At 39.8% G+C, this 27,079-nt stretch overlaps 1 protein-coding gene across 1 annotated transcript in view; it reads left to right on the top strand.

Moving 5' to 3' along the window:
- tlcd4b (TLC domain containing 4b) overlaps window positions 1-23,042 on the top strand; it is a 36,622-nt gene extending 13,580 nt beyond the window's left edge. The window contains exons 3-7 of the mRNA XM_034127127.1: window positions 713-802; window positions 14,346-14,404; window positions 15,894-15,988; window positions 17,155-17,228; window positions 17,570-23,042. Of these exons, the coding sequence (XP_033983018.1) occupies window positions 713-802; window positions 14,346-14,404; window positions 15,894-15,988; window positions 17,155-17,228; window positions 17,570-17,960 (709 nt within the window). The 3' untranslated portion in view covers window positions 17,961-23,042. The remainder of the gene's footprint in view (window positions 1-712; window positions 803-14,345; window positions 14,405-15,893; window positions 15,989-17,154; window positions 17,229-17,569) is intronic.
- Window positions 23,043-27,079: the final 4,037 nt, after the last annotated feature.

Below are 27,079 nucleotides of genomic sequence, written 5' to 3'. Positions count from 1 at the left end.
GGAGGAAGGACAATCAATACTGTATATAGTCAATGTGAGGTAAAGTGTGTCGCCAAGGTAACCGGTTAAAACTCCAAGTGGCGATGAGGTCTTAAAATGTATGGAAAGGGTCTTAAAAAAGGTCTTAAAATATCTTACATTTGACTTAAGGATTCCTGCATATACCCTGATTTATGCCTAAAAATAGCATGATAGGAAACCTTTAAGAAAAATATCAAAGAAAACTTGGTTTGGTTTCTATATTTGAAAATGTATTATCATTTTTTTGGGGATCCAATATTCTAATATAAATTTGCTTTCAAATTCCCATCCCTAGTATATATTGCACAGTTATTAACGGCAAAGAGCCAGGGTCTTTCGGGGGTTTCTGTCCCCTCGGAGGCGGCATGTTGACAGTTGAGGAACTTTGATTCTTGCATCGAGAGATAAGAGCCTCTGAGTATCCGCTCAGTGGCCCAGATAAACACTCCAAAGGTCAGAGGTCATACTATATCAGGATAAAGAGGGAGTCACCGCCACGTGGCATGGATAACATTGATGTGATCAATTACACTGTACTCAACAAGAGAGAAGAAGTCCAACCCCCCCCCCCCCCCCCCCCATTCACAATTTTAAGGGATTATTGATCAAATCCACTGACTGTAAACTGAACTATTGATCTGTCATCATGTTTACAATTTGTTTAATATGTTTTTTGTTTGTGTATTTGCAGGTTGGTGTCGACTGTGCACGCTCTGATCGTGGGTTTGTTCTGTCTGTACATCCTGTGGTTCGATCATGTGGTCAACGCCGATCCCGTCTGGTAAGAGGAACAGAAAGTTAATTTATAAACAAAACCTCCAACAACACAGTAGCAGCAGAAATTAAATCTAGCTGATCATCAACTCCTACACGCGACTATGTGATGTAGTTATGAATCCCAATTTGGGACATTTTGGGAAAGGCATTGCACATAATGACAAATTTAAAAGAGTAGAAATACAAATAATTCTAAAATATAAACATCTCAAAATAGAAATAAAACGGTTTTATTAAGTCTGTATTAAAGAAATGGCAAGCAATGTTTATCTCAGGTAAAATCCACTGAGAGTAGATGTGGCAGGAGACGATCTCTTAAAGTGACAGTACGCAATTACTGTTACTATTCATTCATTTTAATTTTTTTACTTTCTTATTTGTTTGTTTGTTTGTTCACCATGTAAAGCGGCATTGGGTCCCTTGAAAGGCGCTATACAAATGTAATCTATTGTTATTATTATTGTTGTAAATGTTTCATATTAAGCTTAAATTCAAAACTCAGTAAAAACATACTTTTCCATTAGCATTACTGTACTTTTAATGGACAAAAATGCAAAAGTTTTGACTCCAAATGTACACCTTTGAGGAAAAATATAGGGAAACTTTGAGAAAAATCACCTTGTCTCTTACAAGCGATGTCATACACTGTAATAAAGCAGGATAATGTGAGACATGCAAGCAAATACAACCCTCTAAACACTCTGATACTGTGAACACCAACACATTATGCTTTGTCATTCTGGCAGGGTAAATAAAAAATGTGTGAAAGCTTCAGGCGTTTTTTAGGAGGAACCTGTCTCCTCACATCTGCCTTTTCCGACCGGGAGCCATGACTAGCTCACGAGGGAATGGGGAAGGAAACAGATGACGATGGGAGGTGGGAGGTAGTGAAGCATCGTCACTTTAATACCTTTGGAGAGATGCGGGTGGATCTGATGTGTCAGCAAAGTCTCCGGAGAGTCGTGCACTGAGTGGATTTAGCCTCTGATTACTGTCTCCTCTCTGTCTTCCACTCTCGCTGCTATCTGCATCGATGAATCCTGCAAGAAGAGGGATTTAATGAGGACACTCAAAAGTTAGCATTGCTAGGGTTCCCTCGACAAAAAGATTATGGGATTTTTTACTTTGGATTTGGGGATATTGTAGGAAATAAATGGCAAACACACTTTTATGATACTTGCATATTTTGTTCAGCAGGATCATTTCCACATATTAACAACACTTTATGATTTTTTTTTAAGCCTAAATGGAAAATAGGCAGAAGTAAAAATCTAACGTTAGGCACCGCTAAGCTAAAGGCGGCTAACGTTGGGCTATAAAGGAACTACAGCACGGTCACTTGACTTCAAGTCACCACCGCTAAGCTAAAGGTGGCTAATGTTGGGCTATAAAGGAAATACAGTAAGGTCACATGACTTCACGTCACCACCGCTAAGCTAAAGGCGGCTAATGTTGGGCTATAAAGGAACTACAGCACGGTCACTTGACTTTACGTCACCACCGCTAAGCTAAAGGCGGCTAACGTTGGGCTATAAAGGAACTACAGCACGGTCACTTGACTTCAAGTCACCACCGCTAAGCTAAAGGTGGCTAATGTTGGGCTATAAAGGAAATACAGTAAGGTCACATGACTTCACGTCACCACCGCTAAGCTAAAGGCGGCTAATGTTGGGCTATAAAGGAACTACAGCACGGTCACATGACTTCACGTCACCACCGCTAAGCTAAAGGTGGCTAATGTTGGGCTATAAAGGAACTACAGCACGGTCACATGACTTCACGTCACCACCGCTAAGCTAAAGGTGGCTAATGTTGGGCTATAAAGGAACTACCGCACGGTCACATGACTTCACGTCACCACCGCTAAGCTAAAGGTGGCTAATGTTGGGCTATAAAGGAACTACAGCACGGTCAAATGACTTCACGTCACCACCGCTAAGCTAAAGGCGGCTAACGTTGGGCTATAAAGGAACTACAGCACGGTCACTTGACTTCAAGTCACCACCGCTAAGCTAAAGGTGGCTAATGTTGGGCTATAAAGGAACTACAGCACGGTCACTTGACTTCACGTCACCACCGCTAAGCTAAAGGCGGCTAACGTTGGGCTATAAAGGAACTACAGCACGGTCACTTGACTTCAAGTCACCACCGCTAAGCTAAAGGTGGCTAATGTTGGGCTATAAAGGAAATACAGTAAGGTCACATGACTTCACGTCACCACCGCTAAGCTAAAGGCGGCTAATGTTGGGCTATAAAGGAACTACAGCACGGTCACATGACTTCACGTCACCACCGCTAAGCTAAAGGTGGCTAATGTTGGGCTATAAAGGAACTACAGCACGGTCACATGACTTCACGTCACCACCGCTAAGCTAAAGGTGGCTAATGTTGGGCTATAAAGGAACTACCGCACGGTCACATGACTTCACGTCACCACCGCTAAGCTAAAGGTGGCTAATGTTGGGCTATAAAGGAACTACGGCACGGTCAAATGACTTCACGTCACCACCGCTAAGCTAAAGGAGGCTAATGTTGGGCTATAAAGGAACTACAGCACGGTCACATGACTTCACGTCACCACCGCTAAGATAAATGCGGTTAATATTTGGCATGATGACGTCTAGTAGTCTCAATTAGCCACTTGTTAGCAACTGCTGTTTTTCAGACATATAAAAGATTCAGACATTCAGCAGTGGGGTATTTACTGACGTATTTTATGTCGTAGAAGATACCGAGAACTTCTCGTAGGCTTGTGTTAACCACGGACCTTATTCCAAGTTAAAAAAAAAAACGCTGACTTCAAGAACATGAAATCCCTCCTTTCCAATAACTCGATCATCCTTTAAAGAGGCCCTATTTAGCTTTTTGGGTTTTCTGTGGTGTGTTTATATATGTTGACCAATCAAAACAGAGCCGTCCAGCTAACCAATCAGAGCAGACTGGGCTCTGGTTTCAGACAGAGGGGGAAAAGAGGTGCTGCAGCACAGGCAGTATGAGAACAATAAAGAGCTTTTTGAACATTAAAGCATGGAGACATGTCACAGTAGAGACACTACATACTGATATGAACCTGAACATCAGCAGGAGAGGACTCTTTAAAGTAGAGACACTACATACTGATATACACCTGAACATCAGCAGGAGAGGACTCTTTAAAGTAGAGACACTACATACTGATATACACCTGAACATCAGCAGGAGAGGACTCTTTAAAGTAGAGACACTACATACTGATATACACCTGAACATCAGCAGGAGAGGACTCTTTAAAGTAGAGACACTACATACTGATATACACCTGAACATCAGCAGGAGAGGACTCTTTAAAGTAGAGACACTACATACTGATATACAGTACACCCTGAACATCAGCAGGAGAGGACTCTTTAAAGTAGAGACACTACATACTGATATACACCTGAACATCAGCAGGAGAGGACTCTTTAAAGTAGAGACACTAAATACTGATATACACCTGAACATCAGCAGGAGAGAACTCTTTAAAGTAGAGACACTACATACTGATATACACCTGAACATCAGCAGGAGAGGACTCTTTAAAGTAGAGACACTACATACTGATATACACCTGAACATCAGCAGGAGAGGACTCTTTAAAGTAGAGACACTACATACTGATATACACCTGAACATCAGCAGGAGAGGACTCTTTAAAGTAGAGACACTACATACTGATATACACCTGAACATCAGCAGGAGAGGACTCTTTAAAGTAGAGACACTACATACTGATATACACCTGAACATCAGCAGGAGAGGACTCTTTAAAGTAGAGACACTACATACTGATATACACCTGAACATCAGCAGGAGAGGACTCTTTAAAGTAGAGACACTACATACTGATATACACCTGAACATCAGCAGGAGAGGACTCTTTAAAGTAGAGACACTACATACTGATATACACCTGAACATCAGCAGGAGAGGACTCTTTACTAGAGATCCTCCAACAAGGATCCTTTTCATAGCAAACAACAGCAGCCTAGTGCTCTTAAACCCCCTCCCTCCCTCTTTCTCTCTCGTCATGAAACCCCCCCTCCTCTATCTGTCCGTTGTACCCGGCATCTCCTTCTGTCGAATCAATGCCGCACACCTCCTCGCTCTTATTGTCTCCGTGTCGCTGATGGAGCGAGAAAAGATAAATGTGGGGGGTGGGTAAACAGCTAAGGGAGGAGATGGGAGAAGAGAAACAAAACGGGGGCTTTTCTCCCTCCTCCCGCTACAAATCATCATCTGTTCAGGTGCTTAATGTCTTGTAAGCAAGGCTCTTTGTTTTAACCTATTGTGTAGGAAAATGCACTTATTTCTATCATTAAATGGCTTTATCTGCCGCAAAGAAATGGCGATTTGTACGTGGAAATACTGGCTGCACAATTAATACAGTTTATAGAAATTACAATAGTGCTATATTTAAATGTACAATATTTAGCACTCGAAAAGCAAATTTAATAAAATGTATTTCGTGCACTTGTTTAACGTGATTGTATTAGGGTTATTAGGTTAGTTTAAATCAAAAATATTAAGTAGAATTGACTTAAAATTCCTGTATTTTGCTTCTGACTAACCTGAAACACGTATACATTTTTTGAATAAATGCAAAAATGTTGTTAAAATTCTAGTTTTATTCAATTATTTTGGACTTGCTGAGATATCCTGGCCCTTTTTTGAAATATTAGTTTGATAAAGATCCTTTTTAAAGAATGTATTTACATATTATCATATTTTTCAATAACAATGATGCAAAATGTGCATTCCCTCCATTATCATGATTGAAATAGCATGGCAATATGAGTCAAAATCACCCCTACAAGTTATTTTTCCAAGATTTTATGGACTTTTTCCCATCATTTGGCGCTTTCACACCAAGTACTTTGCCGTACTTAGTTCATCAGAACTCTTTAGTTCTGATGAACTAAAGAGCCGATCGCGTTCACACCGGAATAAATTCCCTGAGGGAGGATTAGTCAAATGAAGCCGCTGACGTCACTTCTTCTTCTTCTGCTTTGGGTTTACTGGCAGGCCACAAACAACTTCACGGTGTATACTGCCACCCGAAGTTTCCGGCCGGAAGTCCCCGGAGTTGGGGACTGGCTTCAGTAGAAGCTGCTGGGACTCCCAGAAGCTTCTACTGAAGCCTTCCGAGTAAATCGCCAGAACGCCAACACCTCCTCATCTCCACCGCTCCCATGTTTTCTTTTGTGTTGCCATAAGTTAGTCTCTCTCCGTTGGTGCGCTGGGCTAATGCTAATGCTAATAATGCTAATGCCAGCAAATACAATGGCGGCTTCACAAAACGTTTCCGATCAGAAATTGGAACCCTTTTCTCCCCATGAAAGTACCTGCTCTCTAGCAGGGACTAAAAAGGGATGAAAAGGTTCGCAAAAGAAAGTTCTAGTTCCAGATCTTTTTGGTGTGAACGCAAAATCCCAGGAACTATCGGAACTATTCCTGGGAAAAGTACTCCGGTGTGAAAGCGCCTATTTTAATTCCTTCAGCTCCTAAGAAGAAAAGGCGATTTATATTAGGAAACGTTTTCTTTGTTGGCGTAATATCTGTGTTCCTACTTAAGTCTCAACAGTTTGCTATGACTGTGCGTTTCCTCAGTCCTTTCCATTGCTACATTTCCCGACTTATCCCCCTCTGACCACTTGCACCTTATGTCCTAATGCCTCTAAAAGCTCACCTTGTTGCAAGCGATAATTCTCCAGTCAATCTGGTTGTATTGCAGCATCATTAAGAGGTTTCACACAGCCGCATTGTTCTGAATAAAGAGCGAGAGCCTGCTTTCAGTGTCACTCAGCCCGGCTGTTATTATAATCCCTTCTGTTAACAAGTGCTGCATTTTTCTTGGTTATCTTCTCTGGACTCAACACGTACAGCAATGGGATGAGTTAAGGCAGGGGTGTCCAAAACCTTTTTCACCGAGGGCCACATACAGAAAAATATGGTTTATTCCCATTTTGCCGCTTTCCCATTTCGCCCCAACAGCAGCCTCTGATTTGTCAACAGACTTCATCAGATCTATAGACTCTAACCATAACCCTAACCATAACACCCACGACCAAGCAAAACAAGTATAATATCTTATGTGGCCTAATGTACAAAAGGGGCGAAATGAGAAGACACCGAAAAATATACGAAGGGCTGGGCCACTCACTAGAGGTGAGGTTTATTGCCTCATAAGTTAAGTTATAAGTTAGCAAAATCAATCAAATGTAGGTAAATGGTGCTTAATACTTGAATATGCTTTAAGAAAAACAATCACAGCTCTCCAGAGGGTTTCATTTATTTAGTTGGCAGGTCATTCCTTAAAACAGAAGCCTCAGATTGATTATAATAAGGGGAAATAGGAAGGGTATATTTCAAGGTTGTTGTGTAATTAAGTTATTGGGCTTTTTTCTTATCAACTTAAATTTGATAGAACATGTTTCCAACTTTAATTGACGGAATTTGTTTGAAAAGTGGTCTTATTAACACATGAATACTACTGAGTAATATATGTGTACATATATATTTAAGAAGTACAGTACAATACAAGCACGAGTTTAATTTGTGGGCCATTCTCTATTGTAGTTTTTGTTGTAACATGGACACTCCTGCAAGAACACTTTTATATTCTTGTCATTACGTTACTAGCTGATGCTTTTAGCCAAACCAACGTACAATAAGTGCAATAAAACGAGTAGATACAAACTAAGAAAAGCAAGAAACCTGCAAGTATATTAGCTTTTAAATATCCGAACCATTTTAAGCGCTACATGCAGATTTATTTAATTATAAATTGGCCAAGTCTGAGTTAAAACGGGTGGGTTTTGAGACAGAAAATCTTACGTTGTTTACTTCTCTATTGCTCTTGTTTCCACTTGATATCTTTGACTTGTAGCATAACAGACGGTGGGAATTAACATCTGGGAATGTGTTTAAATGTATTTATTTATCAGTAAAGCAAGCTGAGCAAACAGCATTGAAGAAAAAATATGTCTAACGTGGAAATGCTCTATAAACGATGTGTGTTAAGTAGTAAGGATTGAGTTAAAATATGTGTTTGGGAAGTAGTGATCATTGTGCGGGTGTTTCCTTGTCTTTTACACTTTTTTTTCAATACTTTTCGCTTTAAGTAACTTTTGATTTTTAGTTAAATCCAGTTAAATACTGGTCATTTTTAGATTGAATGCATGTGAAGCTACAAAAGTACACGTTGACACTTCATTTATTGTTGACATCTCAAACGTAGGGATGCAAAATTAACCAGATGTTATTCAAATTGTAATATTTAAATCACAGTGATTAAAAAATATTTGGTAAAAGCAAAACCTGTGAACTATCGTGGCGCTGCAGCGAAGTCCTGGACTACAAAATGTATTTAACTTAACTTAATGAAAGCAGTTTTTGCATGACTAGGCACTCATGTTTCACACTTCCTGGGTAAAGACCTCCATATCTCCCTCTCTAGACCATATCCCACTCCTGACATTGTTAGAGGAGCGTGGGTTCACTCTCTGTACATTTTATCAGGAAGCCTTTGGACTCTGTGACTATCACTCTGTCAGATAGGAGGGGCGTTATCCAATCTTATATCTGCTCGCTGAGGTTCTGAGTGCATAGGTAACGAGATACAGCCGATCAGTTAACAGGAGGAGCACATGGTTGTAAATCAGGCATCAGATTAGTTACATAATCAGAGAAAGAAAAGGAGAAAGCTTTGGTAAGAACGTAAACCAAGCAGTGATGACGTATTTTTATAAATATTGCAGAAAATAAGCAGCGTGGCAAACACACATTTATGATACTCACATGTTTTAATTCAGCAGGATAATCTCCACATATTAACATCACTTTTATATATTTTGAAGCTTAAATGCAATCTCCAGAAGTAAAAAGATAACGTTATGGTTTTAAAGAAACTACAGCACGGTCACATGACTTCACGTCACCACCGCTAAGCTAAAGGTGGCTAATGTTGAACGTTTAGTCGTCTCATTTAGACACTTTTTTTATCACACACATCAAAAACAAATCTTGTTAGCTTGTGTTAAACATAGACCTCATTTCTGGCATGTTGCCAAAAACTCATTCAAAAAAAAGGTGTGTGTGTGTGTGTGTGTGTGTGTGTGTGTGTGTGTGTGTGTGTGTGTGTGTGTGTGTGTGTGTGTGTGTGTGTGTGTGTGTGTGTGTGTGTGTGTGTGTGTGTGTGTGTGTGTGTGTGTGTGTGTGTGTGTGTGTGTGTGTGTGTGTGTGTGTGTGTGTGTGTGTGTGTGTGTGTGTGTGTGTGTGTGTGTGTGTGTGTGTGTGTGTGTGTGTGTGTGTGTGTGTGTGTGTGTGTGTGTGTGTGTGTGTGTGTGTGTGTGTGTGTGTGTGTGTGTGTGTGTGTGTGTGTGTGTGTGTGTGTGTGTGTGTGTGTGTGTGTGTGTGTGTGGAGATCGGGTGTCCATTGAGGCAGAGACACTTCCATTGTTACTTTGAACAGATGTTATTTACAAGGACACCTACCGGAGCTAAATTACTGTTTGTTCCGAAACAAAAATGGATGTCACAGATGTTCTAGTCAAGGTTATACTCGGTTTAAATGTTCAGTTGGTTTCCATTTTATTTTACTTTCAGAGTGTTTGCTCTTTTTATTTAGTTTTTTTTCAGAATGGTCCAATTTCATGTAACTGGTTGGAAGGGTGGAGCAGCTAGACACAGATCATATCAATAACGTTGTGAGATGTTTGTTTATTGCAAGACGATGGGCATTTATTGCATGTTCTCTGCTTCAAGTCGAACATTAACTCTGTATTAAATATCAACGTTTCCATTACACTTTTAGCAATAATCACAATTATCAATTACAACAACTTATAAACTCAGAAATTAGGACTTGTTTTAGTTGGTTTTAGCTATAATATCTCAGTAAAATGTGGCAATGTGCAAATGCAACGACAAACATTGAGTAACGGCACTAATACTTAAATCTTGTAAATTGATATTCTTGAGTCTGTATTAATATATAAATGCTGCTGTAACAAAAACAATTTCCCAATTTGGGATCAATAAAGTACGATCTATCTAAATCATATGTTATGTAATTCTGTATGACTACCCCATATGTGAATAACAACAAGTATTAATTGTGCTCCATCTGCTGGACTCTTTTAAGCCATTTCATTTCTGTGGTTTAACGCACAAGAGTTGAAGGAAATTCATCCATTCCCCTTTTTCTTTTAATGTATAACAAACTCAAAACAAAAATGTATTTGCCTTAATTTGTATACTATTGTTACTATTTTTTTATTTTATTAAGCAATATCATTTCGGTTAAAGTCAACTACAATATATCCAGGGTGTCCGGGGCGTCTTAAAAAGTATTAAAAGTTGATAAATCAATTTAGCGAAAATTAAGGCTATTAAAAAGTATTAAACGGCATTTTCCAAGGTATTACATTTTGTAGCTTGTTTCCAATAAGTATATAAATGGTCCAAAGAGGTTGTATTCTACAGTGTGAATATAATCATTGCGTAGGTGTGTAGTGTGATTCTGTGTAGTTTATTTATGGCATCCCGTTGGATTTGACGTCATCTGAACAGGACATCGCACGCTCACTGCTTGATAGCGCGCGAAGGTCCGTTTACGCCGGTTGCTAAGCAACATCGTTATGGGGAAATGCAAGTCTGCGTCCAAATGGTTGGAAGATAAGGAGGAAGGACAATCAATACTGTATATAGTCAATGTGAGGTAAAGTGTGTCGCCAAGGTAACCGGTTAGAACTCCAAGTGGCGATGAGGTCTTAAAATGTATGGAAAGGGTCTTAAAAAAGGTCTTAAAAGGTTTTACATTTGACTTCAGGATTCCTGCATATACCCTGAATTAAACCATGGTCACGTATTTTATTTCATAAATATTGCATTTTGAAGCATTGGTATTTCTGTGTGGTTCAATGTCTCAATGCGTTTTACGGTACAAAAGCTTAAAAAAAACATACTTTATTATATTTGTACTTGGCGATATCTTTACAGTTTAATTTTTTTCAAAGGAATTTATTTTATTACGTACATTTTTTTACAGCTAATTCCTGTTTTTAGTTTTAGGTTACTAAAAATAACCCCGGTTCTAACATGTTCTTCAAAGAGCCGTTTGTCACATTACGGACACACAAACACACTCATCTTCTGTTTAATCAGAACTTAATCATGTATCACAGCGAGCTCATCAGCGTCAGACAATTATCCGACCCTAAATGAGCTTTCTACGTGATTCACGGTGTTAGTCTGGTTACATGGAGACGTTTGCAGGAATTGTATCACGTTCTCTTTGCAGGAGCAGATTATCCATCAGAGGAAAACACTCAGAGACTCTTAAAGGTCACCTATTATGCAAAATCCACTTCTCCATGTCTCTTCTACATCAACATGTGTCCCCTCTTCTTCATGTCTCTTCTACATCAACATGTGTCCCCTCTTCTTCATGTCTCTTCTACATCAACATGTGTCCCTTCTTCTTCATGTCTCTTCTACATCAACATGTGTCCCTTCTTCTTCATGTCTCTTCTACATCAACATGTGTCCCCTCTTCTTCATGTCTCTTCTACATCAACATGTGTCCCCTCTTCTTCATGTCTTTTCTACATCAACATGTGTCCCCTCTTCTTCATGTCTCTTCTACATCAACATGTGTCCCCTCTTCTTCATGTCTCTTCTACATCAACATGTGTCCCCTCTTCTTCATGTCTCTTCTACATCAACATGTGTCCCTTCTTCTTCATGTCTCTTCTACATCAACATGTGTCCCCTCTTCTTCATGTCTCTTCTACATCAACATGTGTCCCCTCTTCTTCATGTCTTTTCTACATCAACATGTGTCCCCTCTTCTTCATGTCTCTTCTACATCAACATGTGTCCCCTCTTCTTCATGTCTCTTCTACATCAACATGTGTCCCCTCTTCTTCATGTCTCTTCTACATCAACATGTGTCCCCTCTTCTTCATGTCTCTTCTACATCAACATGTGTCCCCTCTTCTTCATGTCTCTTCTACATCAACATGTGTCCCCTCTTCTTCATGTCTCTTCTTCATCAACATGTGTCCCCTCTTCTTCACGTCTCTTCTACATCAACACGTGTCCCCTCTTCTTCATGTCTCTTCTACATCAGCATGTGTCCCCTCTTCTTCATGTCTCTTCTTCATCAACATGTGTCCCCTCTTCTCCATGTCTCTTCTACATCAACATGTGTCCCCTCTTCTTCATGTCTCTTCTACATCAACATGTGTCCCCTCTTCTTCATGTCTCTTCTACATCAACATGTGTCCCCTCTTCTTCATGTCTCTTCTACATCAACATGTGTCCCCTCTTCTTCATGTTTCTTCTACATCAACATGTGTCCCCTCTTCTTCATGTCTCTTCTACATCAACATGTGTCCCCTCTTCTTCATGTCTCTTCTTCATCAACATGTGTCCCCTCTTCTTCACGTCTCTTCTACATCAACACGTGTCCCCTCTTCTTCATGTCTCTTCTACATCAGCATGTGTCCCCTCTTCTTCATGTCTCTTCTTCATCAACATGTGTCCCCCTCTTCTCCATGTCTCTTCTACATCAACATGTGTCCCCTCTTCTTCATGTCTCTTCTACATCAACATGTGTCCCCTCTTCTTCATGTCTCTTCTACATCAACATGTGTCCCCTCTTCTTCATGTCTCTTCTACATCAACATGTGTCCCCTCTTCTTCATGTCTCTTCTACATCAACATGTGTCCCCTCTTCTTCATGTCTCTTCTACATCAACATGTGTCCCCTCTTCTTCATGTTTCTTCTACATCAACATGTGTCCCCTCTTCTTCATGTCTCTTCTACATCAACATGTGTCCCCTCTTCTTCATGTTTCTTCTACATCAACATGTGTCCCCTCTTCCTCATGTCTCTTCTTCATCAACATGTGTCCCCTCTTCTTCACGTCTCTTCTACATCAACACGTGTCCCCTCTTCTTCATGTCTCTTCTACATCAGCATGTGTCCCCTCTTCTTCATGTCTCTTCTTCATCAACATGTGTCCCCTCTTCTCCATGTCTCTTCTACATCAACATGTGTCCCCTCTTCTTCATGTCTCTTCTACATCAACATGTGTCCCCTCTTCTTCATGTCTCTTCTACATCAACATGTGTCCCCTCTTCTTCATGTCTCTTCTACATCAACATGTGTCCCCTCTTCTTCATGTTTCTTCTACATCAACATGTGTCCCCTCTTCCTCATGTCTCTTCTTCATCAACATGTGTCCCCTCTTCTTCACGTCTCTTCTACATCAACACGTGTCCCCTCTTCTTCATGTCTCTTCTACATCAGCATGTGTCCCCTCTTCTTCATGTCTCTTCTTCATCAACATGTGTCCCCTCTTCTCCATGTCTCTTCTACATCAACATGTGTCCCCTCTTCTTCATGTCTCTTCTACATCAACATGTGTCCCCTCTTCTTCATGTCTCTTCTACATCAACATGTGTCCCCTCTGTGTAAAGAGACTCTGAAAGTTTCAGGAACAAAGATTCTCTCTCTTTTTGTCCTGATCCATTTCTATAAAAACCTGTCTGAAAATGAGCTGATCACATTTTGGCCACTTTATGATGTCATAACGATGTGTTGTCTTGTGTAACCATTAGCCAATCACCAACCAAGGTAACCCCCCCCCCCCCCCCCCCCCCCCCCCCCCCACCTTATCACCTGAATCTCCTCCTAGAGCACCATTGAGTTCTTTGTAACCAAATCTCTCTCAGAGGGGCGTGGGGAGGGGCTCCTTATTTTCATCTAAAGTAACAGACAGAGAATCAGCACTTTGGAAACAGGGCTGAAACAGAGGGGATTATGGGATGCTGCAATGATCTGTTTGGTGTTTCAGCCAATCAGAGACAGGTTCTTTATATATCTGAGACCTGTGATATATTGATGAAAAACAGTATAATAGGGGACCTTTAAGTCATGATGCTCAAGCTGCTGCTACACTTTATTTTATATCTGAAATTAAGCACTTTTTAAGACGCACACATTTTCAAAAGCCCGAGAGGAACATTACACATACATATCCACAGTATTTTAGTGTATATCTGTATAGTTCAATGTTAATTGACAATAAATATTGTTGTTTTTGAATTGTACTTTCTTTATTTGATTGGCAGTCAGTTGTTGATTACATGCAGACGTTGAAGTAAACAGTTATTTTGTGTGTTTTTGCAATTATTGAGTGTTCTTGTATTTTAATGTGTTATTTTATACCTTGGGTCTGTGGGAAACAGTATTTTGATCTTTCTGTGTGTACAAACATATTTTGAGATTGACAGTAAAGTTGACTTGGACTACTCTTTGACTTTGATACAGCTACTAGGCTACTTCAATATCTATCACACTAATTCATAAAGCAAGTTAGACATTTTGATGTTCCGGACCTTTGCATGGGGAGATTTTCTCTAACTGAACCTCGTTGAATTTTAGTTGAATACCCCCTGTTGTAGTTAAAGCTGTGTGTTGAATGTTTTTTTAACAACGTGTTCTTTGTTTTCTGCAGGGGTGATCCCAGTCTCGTCAAACTAAATGTAGCCATAACCTGTGGCTATCTCCTTTATGGTGAGATGATTTCTGTTTGTACTGTTTCCACTAGTGCAAAGTCCATGTCATTCAATGTATACAGTGTAAGCACACAAAGAAAAGCGGAATTTAATCTGAATTTCACTGATTATATGTAGAAACACCAATATGTCAGGTTTAAAAAAAAACACCCGATCTGCACTTTAATATGTGAATAAACACATGCATTCAACCAAAAACACACACATTATTACGTACTGTATAAGTGAACAATGTCATAAAATCCGGTGTAGTATTTTGTTATCTCCCCTGTGTACATAACTCGGACTATTCTAGAAAGCAAAGGTCATGACCACAGCTTATTTTTATGACATTTTACAGCTTTGAAGGAACACTTCACCCACAAAGTGCTCATTTGTATATCAATTACGCACCACAACACCTTTCAAACACTGATTTTATTAATGATGATAATAATAAATAAATTACATTTATTTATTGCATGGCTTAGTTGAATACTCGATTCTGATTGGTCGATTCAGAACATGTGACCTGGTGCTCAAAGCGCTTATATTTTTTTAGTTAAATTTATTTTTTGATTGATTTTAATGAGTAAAATGGGGACAATATAAGCTATAAGTCCTGTTTTTTTATGTATTGTTTTTTTCCCACACATAACACAATAACAGGATAAAATACACAGTACAAATGCAGGTGCTATATTTAAAAAAAAAAAAAAACAATATGACAAAACAATAATGATAATAACATAAAAAGATCATTACAGTAATAGCAATGAGAGAAATAAACCAAAATGACATGAGACAGAAACAGAAACTATAAAGTCGTGTTTATGGAGTATTTTCTCTACTCAGTTTACTCTAAAGCAGTGATTCTCAAATGGGGGTACGCGGACCCCTAGGGGTACGTTGGGGTACTGCATGGGGTACGGGAGATAGGTTAATTAAAAAAATACCATGCATGATTACAAAAATAATCTTAGTACAATAAGTTAAATAGAAAACATTTTATATAAAATATTCCTAGAACCACCAAGGGGGTCCTCATATAAACATGTCAAATGTGTGTATTGTATTTTATAGTTTTAATAATATATCATTTTGTTCATTGGTTTGTTAAACATATATTACTTCAATTGAAAAAACTCGCTTTTTTTTCATGCATAAAGATGAAAATATCCTTAGTTTGTTGTAATTCATGCATGAAGGAGTTCATCAATCACACACTGATGGAACATCACTATATTGTAATTATTTAAATAGGCTTTTTCTATCAAAAATGTTCGGGGTAGGTCAGGGGGTACTTGGCTGAGAAAATGTTTCAAAGGGGGTACACTACTGAAAATGTTTTGAGAAGCGCTGCTCGAAAGGTCACGACCACACTTCAGATGTCTTATAACATGTCAGCTTTACATGTGTTCCACTGTTTCCACCTGTTTTAAAGGCAGTCATGTTTATAAAACAGTGGTTTCATGGTGTTGACTGGCTCTCTGTCCCTCTGTCCTCAGACCTCGTGCTGTTGGCCACTAACTGGAGCACGATGGGCGACGGCTTCTTCGTCTGCCACCACTTGGCGGCGCTGTATGCATACGGATATGTTCTGGTGAGTAGATCACTCTTCAGATTTAGGGTGTAAAAACTCAGGGGTAGACGGAGCGTTCGGTTCAATTGACTGTATAATAGTTTCTTCTTCAATCTTCAGCTACACAGTGAAAAGTACCAGCTTTATTTCAGTAAATGTATTACCATTGTCAGAGGTGGAAGAAGTACTCAGACCTTGTGCTTGAGTAAAAGTAGAAATACTCAGACCTTGTGCTTGAGTAAAAGTAGAAGTACTCAGACCTTGTGCTTGAGTAAAAGTAGAAATACTCAGACCTTGTGCTTGAGTAAAAGTAGAAGTACTCAGATCTTGTACTTGAGTAAAAGTAGAAGTACTCAGATCTTGTACTTGAGTAAAAGTAGAAGTACTCAGATCTTGTACTTGAGTTAAAGGAGAAGTACTCAGATCTTGTACTTGAGTAAAAGTAGAAGTACCAGAGTGTAGGAATACTCTGTTACAGTAATAGTCCTGCATTCAAAATGTTCCTCAAGTAAAAGTAGAAAAGTATTCTCATCAAAATATAGTTAAAGTAGTGACAGTAAAAGTAGTCATTGTGCAGATTGGTCCATTTCAGAATAATATATATGATATGTTTTATAATGATTGATCATGAAAGTGTTCTCAAAGCTGGTAAAGGTGCAGCTAGTTTGAATGACTTTGTATACTGCAGGGTAGCTTGTGAATTTACTCCAGGTGGAACTAAAGTCTGATTTAACACTTGATTAGATTTCACATCATTCATCCACATCTGTAAAGTAACTAAAGGGATTAAATACATGTAGTGGAGTAAAAGTACACCATGTACCTCTGAATTGTAGTGGAGTAGAAGTACAACGTAGCAAAACATTGAAATACTCAAGTAAAGTACAAGTACCTCTAAATTGTACTTAAGTAAATGTACTTAGTTACTTTACACCTCTGACCATTGTATTGACTTAGATAGCAATTGGAGACATGGCACTATTCCTATGTCCAAATGTTTAATTGTTCCTCTCTCTTTGTGTAAGGTCATAATCACAAAGCTACTCTGGTTACTCCCTGGGAAGGGGGAGATAGTGTTGTTGTTGTTTATGTTTTGTAAATTGTCTCTGTGTTCGGTTTGTGAAGCACTTTGAGTTACCGTGTTTGTTTGAGAAGTTGTCTATAAATAAAGTTTGATTTGATTGCAGACTCGAGGCGTGCTTCCCTACTTTGCAAACTTCCGCCTCATTTCAGAGCTGTCCACACCGTTTGTGAACCAAAGGTGAGTCAGCATCACTTTACCCTCTATCTGTCAACATATCCCAGAATGCATAGCAACACGTGTTCTATCTCTGTCTGTCAATACGGAAAGTCCTGCAGCGGAAATTGAGGGAAAGTAATTGGGATCAAAATACTTGATTTACTTCAATTCAACTTAGTGAATATTGCTCCATTTTAGAATAACTAATCACTTTAATCAAAAAGTAACAAATATAATCATATAAACTTTTTTTTATCTATTTTTAAATTAATCTAAAGACACAATGAACGGATAAAGATAGAAAAGAAGAATGCAAAACATTTTTAATTGACAAATTGACAAAATCCTCTTCCTCCCTGCAGGTGGTTCTTCGAGGCGTTAAAGTACCCTCGCTCTCACCGCCTCGTCGTTATAAACGGCGTCGCCATGGCGGTCGTCTTCTTCCTGGTCCGCTGCGCCGTCATGCCGTCCTATTGGTCCAGCGTCTTTGCCACTTTCGGCACGGAGGCCTTCGCTAGGCTGGGCCTCGCCGCTCAAGTGGCGTGGATCTCCTCCTGCATCGCGCTGGACATCCTGAACGTCATCTGGATGTACAAGATCGCCCGCGGCTGCTACAAGGTGATCAAAGGAAGACGGGGGGCGAGGAAAGGAAAGGAGGAGGAGGAGGTGGTATCGGAGAAGAAGAAGGAGGTGGTAACGGAGAAGGAGGTGGAGAAAAAAGACGGGAAGCACGTCAACAGCCACACGGACTGAAGAGAGCGAAAGGAAATGTAGAAACACGAAGTGAGGAGGAAGGGGGAAATCCTCACAGACCCACGTGATGGTCCTTTAAGTCCCGACACGAGACAAAGAGACTCTCGAGCTCCAGCCTTTGCAGCTCAGTGTTGGGACCGAGGCAGAAAGCACACTTTTAACTCCGTCTGTCACCTTTTCGTTCGTCCTTTTACCCGTCACATGTCCCCTCCTTCGGCCTCTGAAGGCGCCTGCGAAAGACAGGATTTTTTTTGCAGGATCGCAAAGTCTGACAGAGCCTTCAGAAGACGACCATCTCTCGCTGATTTTTTTTTTCTCCCCCCCCCCCCGAACATCATTTCATCTACTCCGTCCACGCTCGAGGAGACGCTCCCGTGTACAGTGTTCGTGAATCTACAGGGCTCTCGTCTTAAAACTCATCAGACCTCACGATATACAGAAAGAGACAGAAAAACACCATAATGCCTCTTCTACAGTATCACCTGCTGTGGCCTCCTTGTAAGAAAGTGGCACCTGCCTATTATCACCAGCCATGCCCCTCCAACGCCCCCTGAACAATTCGGATTATATATATATATATTAAAATATTAAGAATATGCATGCAGGACAGACTAGACACACTCTCTAACACCCTGTAGGTCCACATAGTAGGTCTTTTTCTGCACTGAGCAGTGTTCAATGTTTCTGGGATGATATCTCCACAACTTTTGAGTTTTTTTCCCATTTGACATCAACTGGAAGATCCGTGAAAGTAGGGCGATCCGCGTACAGATCAACGCTCACCGGAGAAAACATCAATGTACATCAGATGAGCTTTTTTGGTTTAGTTATAGCTGTTTCCATGGTAAAAAAAACAAAAACTTCTCGTCTTTGTACGGAGGGCATTCGCGAGACACCCAAATACGCTTTTCTGTCTTTTTGATAATTGAGAAACACGGTCTAAAGCGAGCTTCTCCTCCACATACGTAGGGTGGTCTGTGTGATATGATAACAGTTTGACAATAGCTGATCCATGTACAACAAATAAGCTTTTCGGTTTTTGTCAATAACGAGCTTCTCCTCCACGTACGGGGGGGAAATCTACGATAAAGAGATGGAGATAAAAGTTCTACAGATTAAACGCTCACCGTAGAAAAACATCCATTCAAAACAAATGAGCTTTTGGGGGTTTTCAATGGCCGAAAGACTTGGTCACAAACAAGCTTCTCCTCCACGTACGGAGAGTGATCCGTGTATGGAAACAAAAGTTCTGCCGAGAAAACATTCACCGTCGGAAAAACATCCGTGTGCAACAAATTCGCTTTATGGGTTTTGTAATGATCGTTTCCGATTTTGAAAGACCCGGTCAAACACGTGATTGTCCTCATCCTACGGAGGGCGATCCGCATGTGAGAGTGAAACGCTCACTGGCAGCAACATTCATGTACAACAAATTCGCTTTTTTTTCGTCTCTGTTATATAATTGCTTCTTTCTGAATAACACAATCAAGCTTCTCCTTCAATTTCAAGAGTCACGTCAATTTCTGAAAAGTCAGTCAAGTGAATATCAACTCGGAGCGTTTGTAGCGGCCACACAGAAAACAGAGGGTGAGCTTTTTTAGAAATAAGACGATGGGTGTAGAGCTTTTTAGAAAGAGACAGAAAGAGAGAACAAGCCGCTCTGTGGACACGGGCTTCTCACAGGACAATTCTTTGCCTTTTCAGTATTCATTGTCGGCATTGCCCCGCTGTATTTTTATTTTACCCGCCCTGAAGTTACATCCAATTCATTTGACACCCATCGCAACCCTCTGCCTCACTGGATACTCCACTGTCCAGCTTTTGGTTTTGTTCTACCTCTCCCCCCCGCCTTACAAAGACCTCCCGTCGTCATGAGACAAATCAACTTTTTTTTTTTTTTGTCGTTCTTTCTACTGTACCTAGTGATTTTAGCCTTTGATATGTTATCTGTTGTGATATCACTGATTCAGAGGGACTTCTTCGACCCAGCCAATGCAGTCAAGTGTGTCTTTCTAAAGAACCCTCACCCCCAATGGAAGTCTTTATATTTCCTCTGATCACGTTTTTTTGTTCTCCGTGACTCTTGAGAATCTAATCTTACAAGGGAAAGGGAAAAGTCCACAAACATTTGGACTTTTTTTTCCCCCCCACTTCCTTTCCACAAGTTGGCACAATCATAGCGTGCGAACGATATAATTGAAGCCCTTCAGAAACACTGACATGGTGCTCTTTTTTTCTTGCAGAATGTCAGCAGTAGGAATGCTAGCAATACGACAATTTCTTTCCAAACGCTTCTACATAATTTGGATGTATCAATTTATGGCAATCTGCATGTTGTTTATTTTTCTTTTCTGTATAAACTGTAAATCACTTCAGAGCATGGTAACATATTTCTGTGATGCCTTAGCGACTAGTCATGATAGATGAATAACATCTAGATATGAAACTGCGTTAATCCGAAGGGGTTTGTCTTCCAAAATGTCTCGCCTCTCGGAGCAGACTGAATGCATGTTCTTTACTTTCCTCCTCGCTGCATGTCTGTACAGTTAATTCTCATACAGTAGCGCTGTATGGCCGACTCACTAATCATTAACCACATTCTCTGTGTGGCAGTTTTTTTTTTTTTTACAAATTCATGAACTCTACTCGTTGTACACTAAGACTACATCGCTGATATGATGACGGACAGAGATACAAGAGCGGGGTTCAGATCAGGCTTTTGTCACACTACAAGAAATGTATAAATGTCATTGTTGCTTATAGGAGAACTCCACCGATTTAAAAATGGGGAAATCGCGGTTTCAAAAACGATGCCGATTTTCGTCAAGTTTCCATCTGAATGAAGTTAACCAAAACTACAGCTTAAAAAAAATCTGCAAGAATTTCACGTTAATATAAGGAGAAAAAAGAGGGTGTGTCAAAGTGACGTCAATAAAACAATAATGGAAAAGCGATATTGCTATTTGTATGAAGGTGACTTTTATTTTTATTTTCTCTGTCACTATTTATTAACTTTTCAATGTAGAGTAAATGCATTTCAGGGACGTCACTGTGACACACTTTTAAATAAAAATGTATCCGTGTTTTCCAATTTGATTTGCAATTTTAAGATGTGTATTAAAACAGATACACACTTAGTGTTTTATTTAACTTTTTTTTTTCTTTGACTTAAACCTTTTGCCTACATTGCCCATAATGCAACAGTTCAATTCAGGTGTGTAGCCGCTAATTATGCCGTTTTTGTTTATTTCAAATTTTTCCAGTCAGGTTTTCTTATTTCACAAAAGTAAAATGCCAATTAAAACATATTTAAAAAAAAAAAAAAAAAAAAAATGTAACACTTTATTCCACAACTTGGTACTACATTACCCATAATGCAACACTTCATTCTAGCGATTCAGGTGTTCTAATGGTGGCTCATTCTGCCTTTTTTTGTCAGTCAGGTTTTATTTGTTTTTGCCAATTTACAAAGCACATAAAAACAGGAAGTAGCAGCTCATACTGCCCAATTATATTTATTTGTATATTACACATATAGTTGTACTAAACAAACCCATTTTTTTTTTTTTTTTTTTTAAACCTATGTAGTGGCACTTCCCAAGACGTGAAAACAGATCCTGTGTCCAATCGGTGGAGTTCCCCTTTACGCATTTAATTGGAACAGATAATGGAGAATATCTCACTGTGTTGCTATGGAGACGACCTCCTGTCTGTCTGTCATCACCACAGAGGAGGGGCTACAGTATCTTGTGCCTTTTTTAACACTAACGGTGGATGTGATGCAGCCAGGTTTTGGATTAGCATGACTTTCTAATGTAATACCCAGTGATTATCTCCTCTGTACTCCACATGTATACTCTTTGTATATATTTTTATAACCTCTTGCCTGCACAATGATTAATCCGGCCAAGTATTATAATCCAAAGCTGATCCCTTTTCTCGGGGAGTTTTGTGTTTTTCTCCTGAAATACAGGGAGGTGTGTCTCTATGAATGTTGTGATTTAGTTATTTAGTGATGATGCGCTCAGTGTCCCGAGGCGGTCAGAATGGAAATTATATTTTTTCACTTTACGACAGGTTAGTAAACGGGGAGGCTAACATCTCATTTCTCCAGCCTCCTAATCTCGAAGCTGTGAATAGTTGTAGAAAGAAACTGTAATATCAAAACTATAATAATCAGAGTACACTGTGGGGAATGAGCCGAGAAGCAGGTGCACTTCTTCTTTTTGTTTTGTGTTTGTTTTTTTAAACTGCTCGTGCACAGAGTAAAACGACACTCACGAGAATTGCAATGTACCGGAGAGAGTTTTTGTATGTTTCAGGGTTTTCTACAGAATATATTTCAACACCTGATATATGTGTCTCGCACCCTGGGGATGTTCGGACAGAACGAATTGATGGATTAAAAAAATAAAAAAGGCTGCTATTGTAAAGGCCGGGATCTGAATCGTATCAGGTTAGAACAACCACATTTGCCTTTTCGTTCTTTTTTTGGGGAGGCCAACGTTCATTATGTCAAATAATGAATATATTTAAAGATATATATATTATTAAGGTATATACAAACCTGTATATATCAAAGTATTGAACACTGATGCACACTGTACCAATTAAACGAATTTTGAGTGTTTTTAATTTCTCTTCTTTCTTAGGTACATTAAAACAGAGCTGCATCAGAATCTGGTACTCAAACAGTAAATCTTACACCTGGTACTTGGGCAGTTTTGATGTCAAGTTTGATTCTATTAAATAAAACGGATTAAGAATTGTATAATGATTGAAAATGACTGGAAAAATTGCGGATAAATTGACAGCAAATATGATTTTTCTTTTGATTGACTTGCCAGTGTGGCTTCTGTTGTTTCCCCCTCTTTGACTTGTTTTTATTTTTGTCTTTTAATGCAATCTCTTTCATTTCTTTGTGTTCTGGAGATTTTAATGTGAAACAGCCTACACTACACGCAGGCCTCGTCTGAGCGTCGTCTACAATGACCACTACTAATGATCATGTAACTGTAGTGCTGGAAGTTGAGACTTACTTGAAAGTGTTGCTCTTCAATAAAGTTGAAGACCAAGAGAAAACGGTTGCCTGGCTCTTTCATTCTTACTCTACACTTACAGGTTAAATATATAACATTCTGCATTTTAAATATCTAAAATACTACTACACCTATGCAGGGCCGTCCCTCCTTACAGGCCGATCATGCAGACTGCGTGGGGCCTCATCTTGCGGAGGGGGCCTCAACTGAGCCGAAAATGCGGCGCACCTATGCGCTGCAATTAGTGTGGTTTCGCCGTTGCAAGGCTCCACTAGCACCCCGCCCCGTCCCGTCCGGTCGACGCTCGCGAAACAGAGGGCCTCATCATATAACTGCGTGGGGCCTCATGTTGGCCAGGGACGGCCCTGCACCTATGTTAGATATTTTGTTGAGTTGCCTACTTCAATCATCCCAAATGTTTTGACCAATTTGTAAACCTAGCGAAATCTTCCTGTATGTATTAGCATTGGTATCTTCTAGAAGCTATCACAAATTGACTTTTTATCTGATTTCAAGCTACATTTGTAAGCTATACTTTTAGATCTTGGTTGTTATTTAACTATATATGTTAACCAGACAAAATATATGTCATTGCACGTCTTGGACAGAAGTTCTTACAGAAACAAGCTAAGCTAACTTTAGCGGTTAGCTAGTAGGCCCAGTGTCCTATCTCCACCAGTAAAACACCATATATTTTTTTTAACGTAAAACTGCTTTATTCTGTGTTTTCATCAGTTTTAATCACCTGGTCCATTTGTTTTGAAGAGGAGGAGACCTCTGTGGATAATTTGGCTTCAGTAAAAAACCTCTGAACAACAATTACTTAACCAACGTTAACCGGGAGAAATGGACAGCAATGGTGGTAAAGTCAACAATCCCCATGATATTATCCCACGTAAAAAAAATGACCTGTTGTGCGTTTAAATGTTCATTCTTACAATGCCAGTTTTTACTTTTGCTCCTACAGTATAGCTTGGAGCAGGGATGACGTATTTTTGTTGGTCATCCTGGGAATCACAAGGCCTCCCTCGACAAAAAGCTAATAGGATTTTTCCACCCAGTGATGATGTTTAGACACTTGTTAGCATCTGCTGTTATTAAGACACGTAAAACCTTCAGACATTCACAAGTGGGGTATTTACTGACGTATTTTATGTTGTATAACAAAACATAGAAGTCTCTTAAACGTGTGTTAACCACATACCTTACTTCAGACTTCTAACAAAACCCCATTGACTTTGAGACAAGCTAACAGAAATGCTAAAACGCTGACTCATTTCTGGGCTTTTTAGATACCTGCAGCCGTCTATTCATATCAATGAAGTCAGCAATGGGGATAACCTGCATTATTCAGTGCAAATCATCCAGACAGAAGCTTATTAAACTAGTCCAGCACTGATCGTGGTGGCTGGATGTGTATCTTTTCTTTTGAATTATGTGAGATATTCAAAGAGCAAAGGTGAAGCACAGACGGAGACTTTCAGAACGAGATGAAAGGGTGCAACGAGAGGATTAGACGAAGCGAGGGATGTGAAGGAAGCGTGGAAAAGTGAGAGATTTATATAAGAAGGAGGGGGAGGTCTGACTCTGAGCTACAGTGGGTTTGTGAGTGAAACCATCTCCTCTCAGTGTGTGTGTGTAAGTGTGTGTGCGCGCCAATCGGTCAAGGGGTTTGGTCAGACTGCCTGAAGAGCTTTACCAAACATGGTCACATAACAGAGACTCAATGAAATCTCCTCTCGCTACTACAGCACACACACACAATGTGAACCTCACTCACACACAGGAGGAAAAATCATCACCTGCATGTCGGCTGTTGACACTAAAACACACCTGCATGTTACAAAAACACACCGTCTGTCGTCACTTTATTCAACACAATCACTACCGCATTACCAACATGGAGAAGTATGCAGTTTACATCCGGATTTCAGCTGTTTTCCCTCGAGTTACTGATGCATATACACTGAAAAAATGGAAATGTTGACTTTAATTAAGTGTATTTTGTCAACAAATTTCACAAAACTGTCTTAGGTTTTTTGTTTATTTTATTCTATTTTTAAGACACTTTGTAATTCTTGTACACTGACTGTGAAAATGCTCCCGTGACAAAACAATTTCCCAACTTGGGATAAATAAAGTATCCATCTACTGTATTCATCCATCCTTCCTTCCTACCTACCTACCTACCTACCTTCCTTCCTTCCTACCTATCTACCTACCTTTCTTCCTTCCTACCTTCCTTCCTACCTATCTTCCTACCTACCTACCTACCCACCTACCCACCTACCCACCCACCTACCCACCTACCCACCTACCCACCTACCCACCTACCCACCTACCTACCTTCCTACCTACCTACCTACCTACCTACCTACCTACCTTCCTTCCTTCCTACCTACCTTCCTTCCTTCCTACCTTCTTAGCTACCTACCTTAAAAAAATGTGTGTGTTTTCAAGACATTTCGACTTGATTAATTCACGTTTATGAAGCTATCCTCTTTCCCTCCAATTTCTCTGTATTTTTTCTCATGAGTCACCATATTGAGAAAGTAACAGTTATGTAAAAATAAATAGATTTTAGTGATATGCCTATTTCAGGAGGAATTTATGCCGTAGACCCTTCCCAGACGTGGGGAAACAAAAACACACCGAATAAAATCAACATTCCTATCCAGACTTTGGAGAAGCTATAAACGGAGCGGATTTTACAAGGTACTTAAAGCCTTGGCTGAAGCTGCCTGAATGACTTCTTACCCAGTTTGTTAACAAGCAGCACCAAACTGTTACCACCTTTCTCAGCCAGAGATGTCATGAGCCTGAGAAACAGCCAAGATACAGAGGTGTGAAAATGTCTGAAAGCTTTGGACAGTTCCTGCATTTCCACTCCTCTGGTGGCACGAGGTAGAGATGATTTATCACGTTTCAAGGTAATTTTAAGTAGAAAAGGCTGGCGTCAGTTGAAAATGTACATTTGTGCGCTTTTAAAATAGAAAACAGTGGATCAAATACTATTTCCCAAAACAAATGAAAGCAGTAACTTACAGGCATGTGTCATTCATTGGTTTGTGGGTTACCATTTTGAAGCCTCAAGTTTGGCATTTAAGTGGTTGTTACTAACAAATGCTAATGCTACATAGCTAGCTTGTTAGGCTAAGCCAGTGGCATCTGTAATTTACCTTAAAGGTGGGGTAGGTAATTTTGGAGAAACCAGCTCGAGTGCGCTAGAATTTGAAAATACACAACCGGAAAAAATCTGCCACTTCCTTCAGACTTCCTTACAGAGCCCCTCCTCCAACACACACGAACGCACACATGACCAATGAGGGCACGAGATAAGTTTGTGCACAGATGGAAGGCTGACAGGCAGGTAGGCCATCCAGTTATTTTAGCCGGGCCGGCTCAGATGATTGGTCGTGCTTTTTACAGTACTATGGCTTCCACAGATGACATTTTGTTATGTATTTTTTGTCAAAGCACTTCAGATATTCATTGCTATCGGGATGTTAAGAGCATTCCATGGAATATAACAAAAAGTGTATCTCGAGCCGGTTTCTCAAACTTACCTACCCCACCTTTAACTGTGGTAGAAAACATTAGAGATGGCCGATGAAAATACTATTACCCAAAGAAATGAAAGTAGCAGTTAAAGTCATAAACTATATAACATAAGTAGTTTAGTGGACTGCAAATTTGAAGCATTGAGTAAGTTGGGCCTTTTAGCTTTTGCCATCTTTTTTTTTGGAGCCACAACCATATTTCAATTAGAAATAGGAACTGGGAAGAAAGGCTAAGTTATCCCCAAATGCTAGCGCTACTTAGCCAGCTTGGTAAACCAGTAGCATCCGTAATCAAGTTTGGCATTTTAGCTTCTTGTGTTTTGGAGGCAGAAATTACCATTTTCTATGAGAAGATGGAGCTGGGAAGAAACGCTAGTTACCAGCGAACATCATAGCGCTACTAGTTAGCTTTGTAAACCAGGTGCATAAGTAATTCAACTTTACTTTGGTACAATTTGTGATGCTATCAAAGTAGCAGTAGCGAAGTTTAAGCGCTGAAAGAAGAGTTACATTTTTAGAC

This window comes from Trematomus bernacchii, unplaced genomic scaffold (assembly GCF_902827165.1).
Source record: "Trematomus bernacchii unplaced genomic scaffold, fTreBer1.1, whole genome shotgun sequence".
In the NCBI taxonomy this organism is placed as follows: Eukaryota; Metazoa; Chordata; class Actinopteri; order Perciformes; family Nototheniidae; genus Trematomus; species Trematomus bernacchii.
Note: the sequence above shows the minus strand (reverse complement) of the source record. Positions and strands in the feature narration are given on the sequence as shown.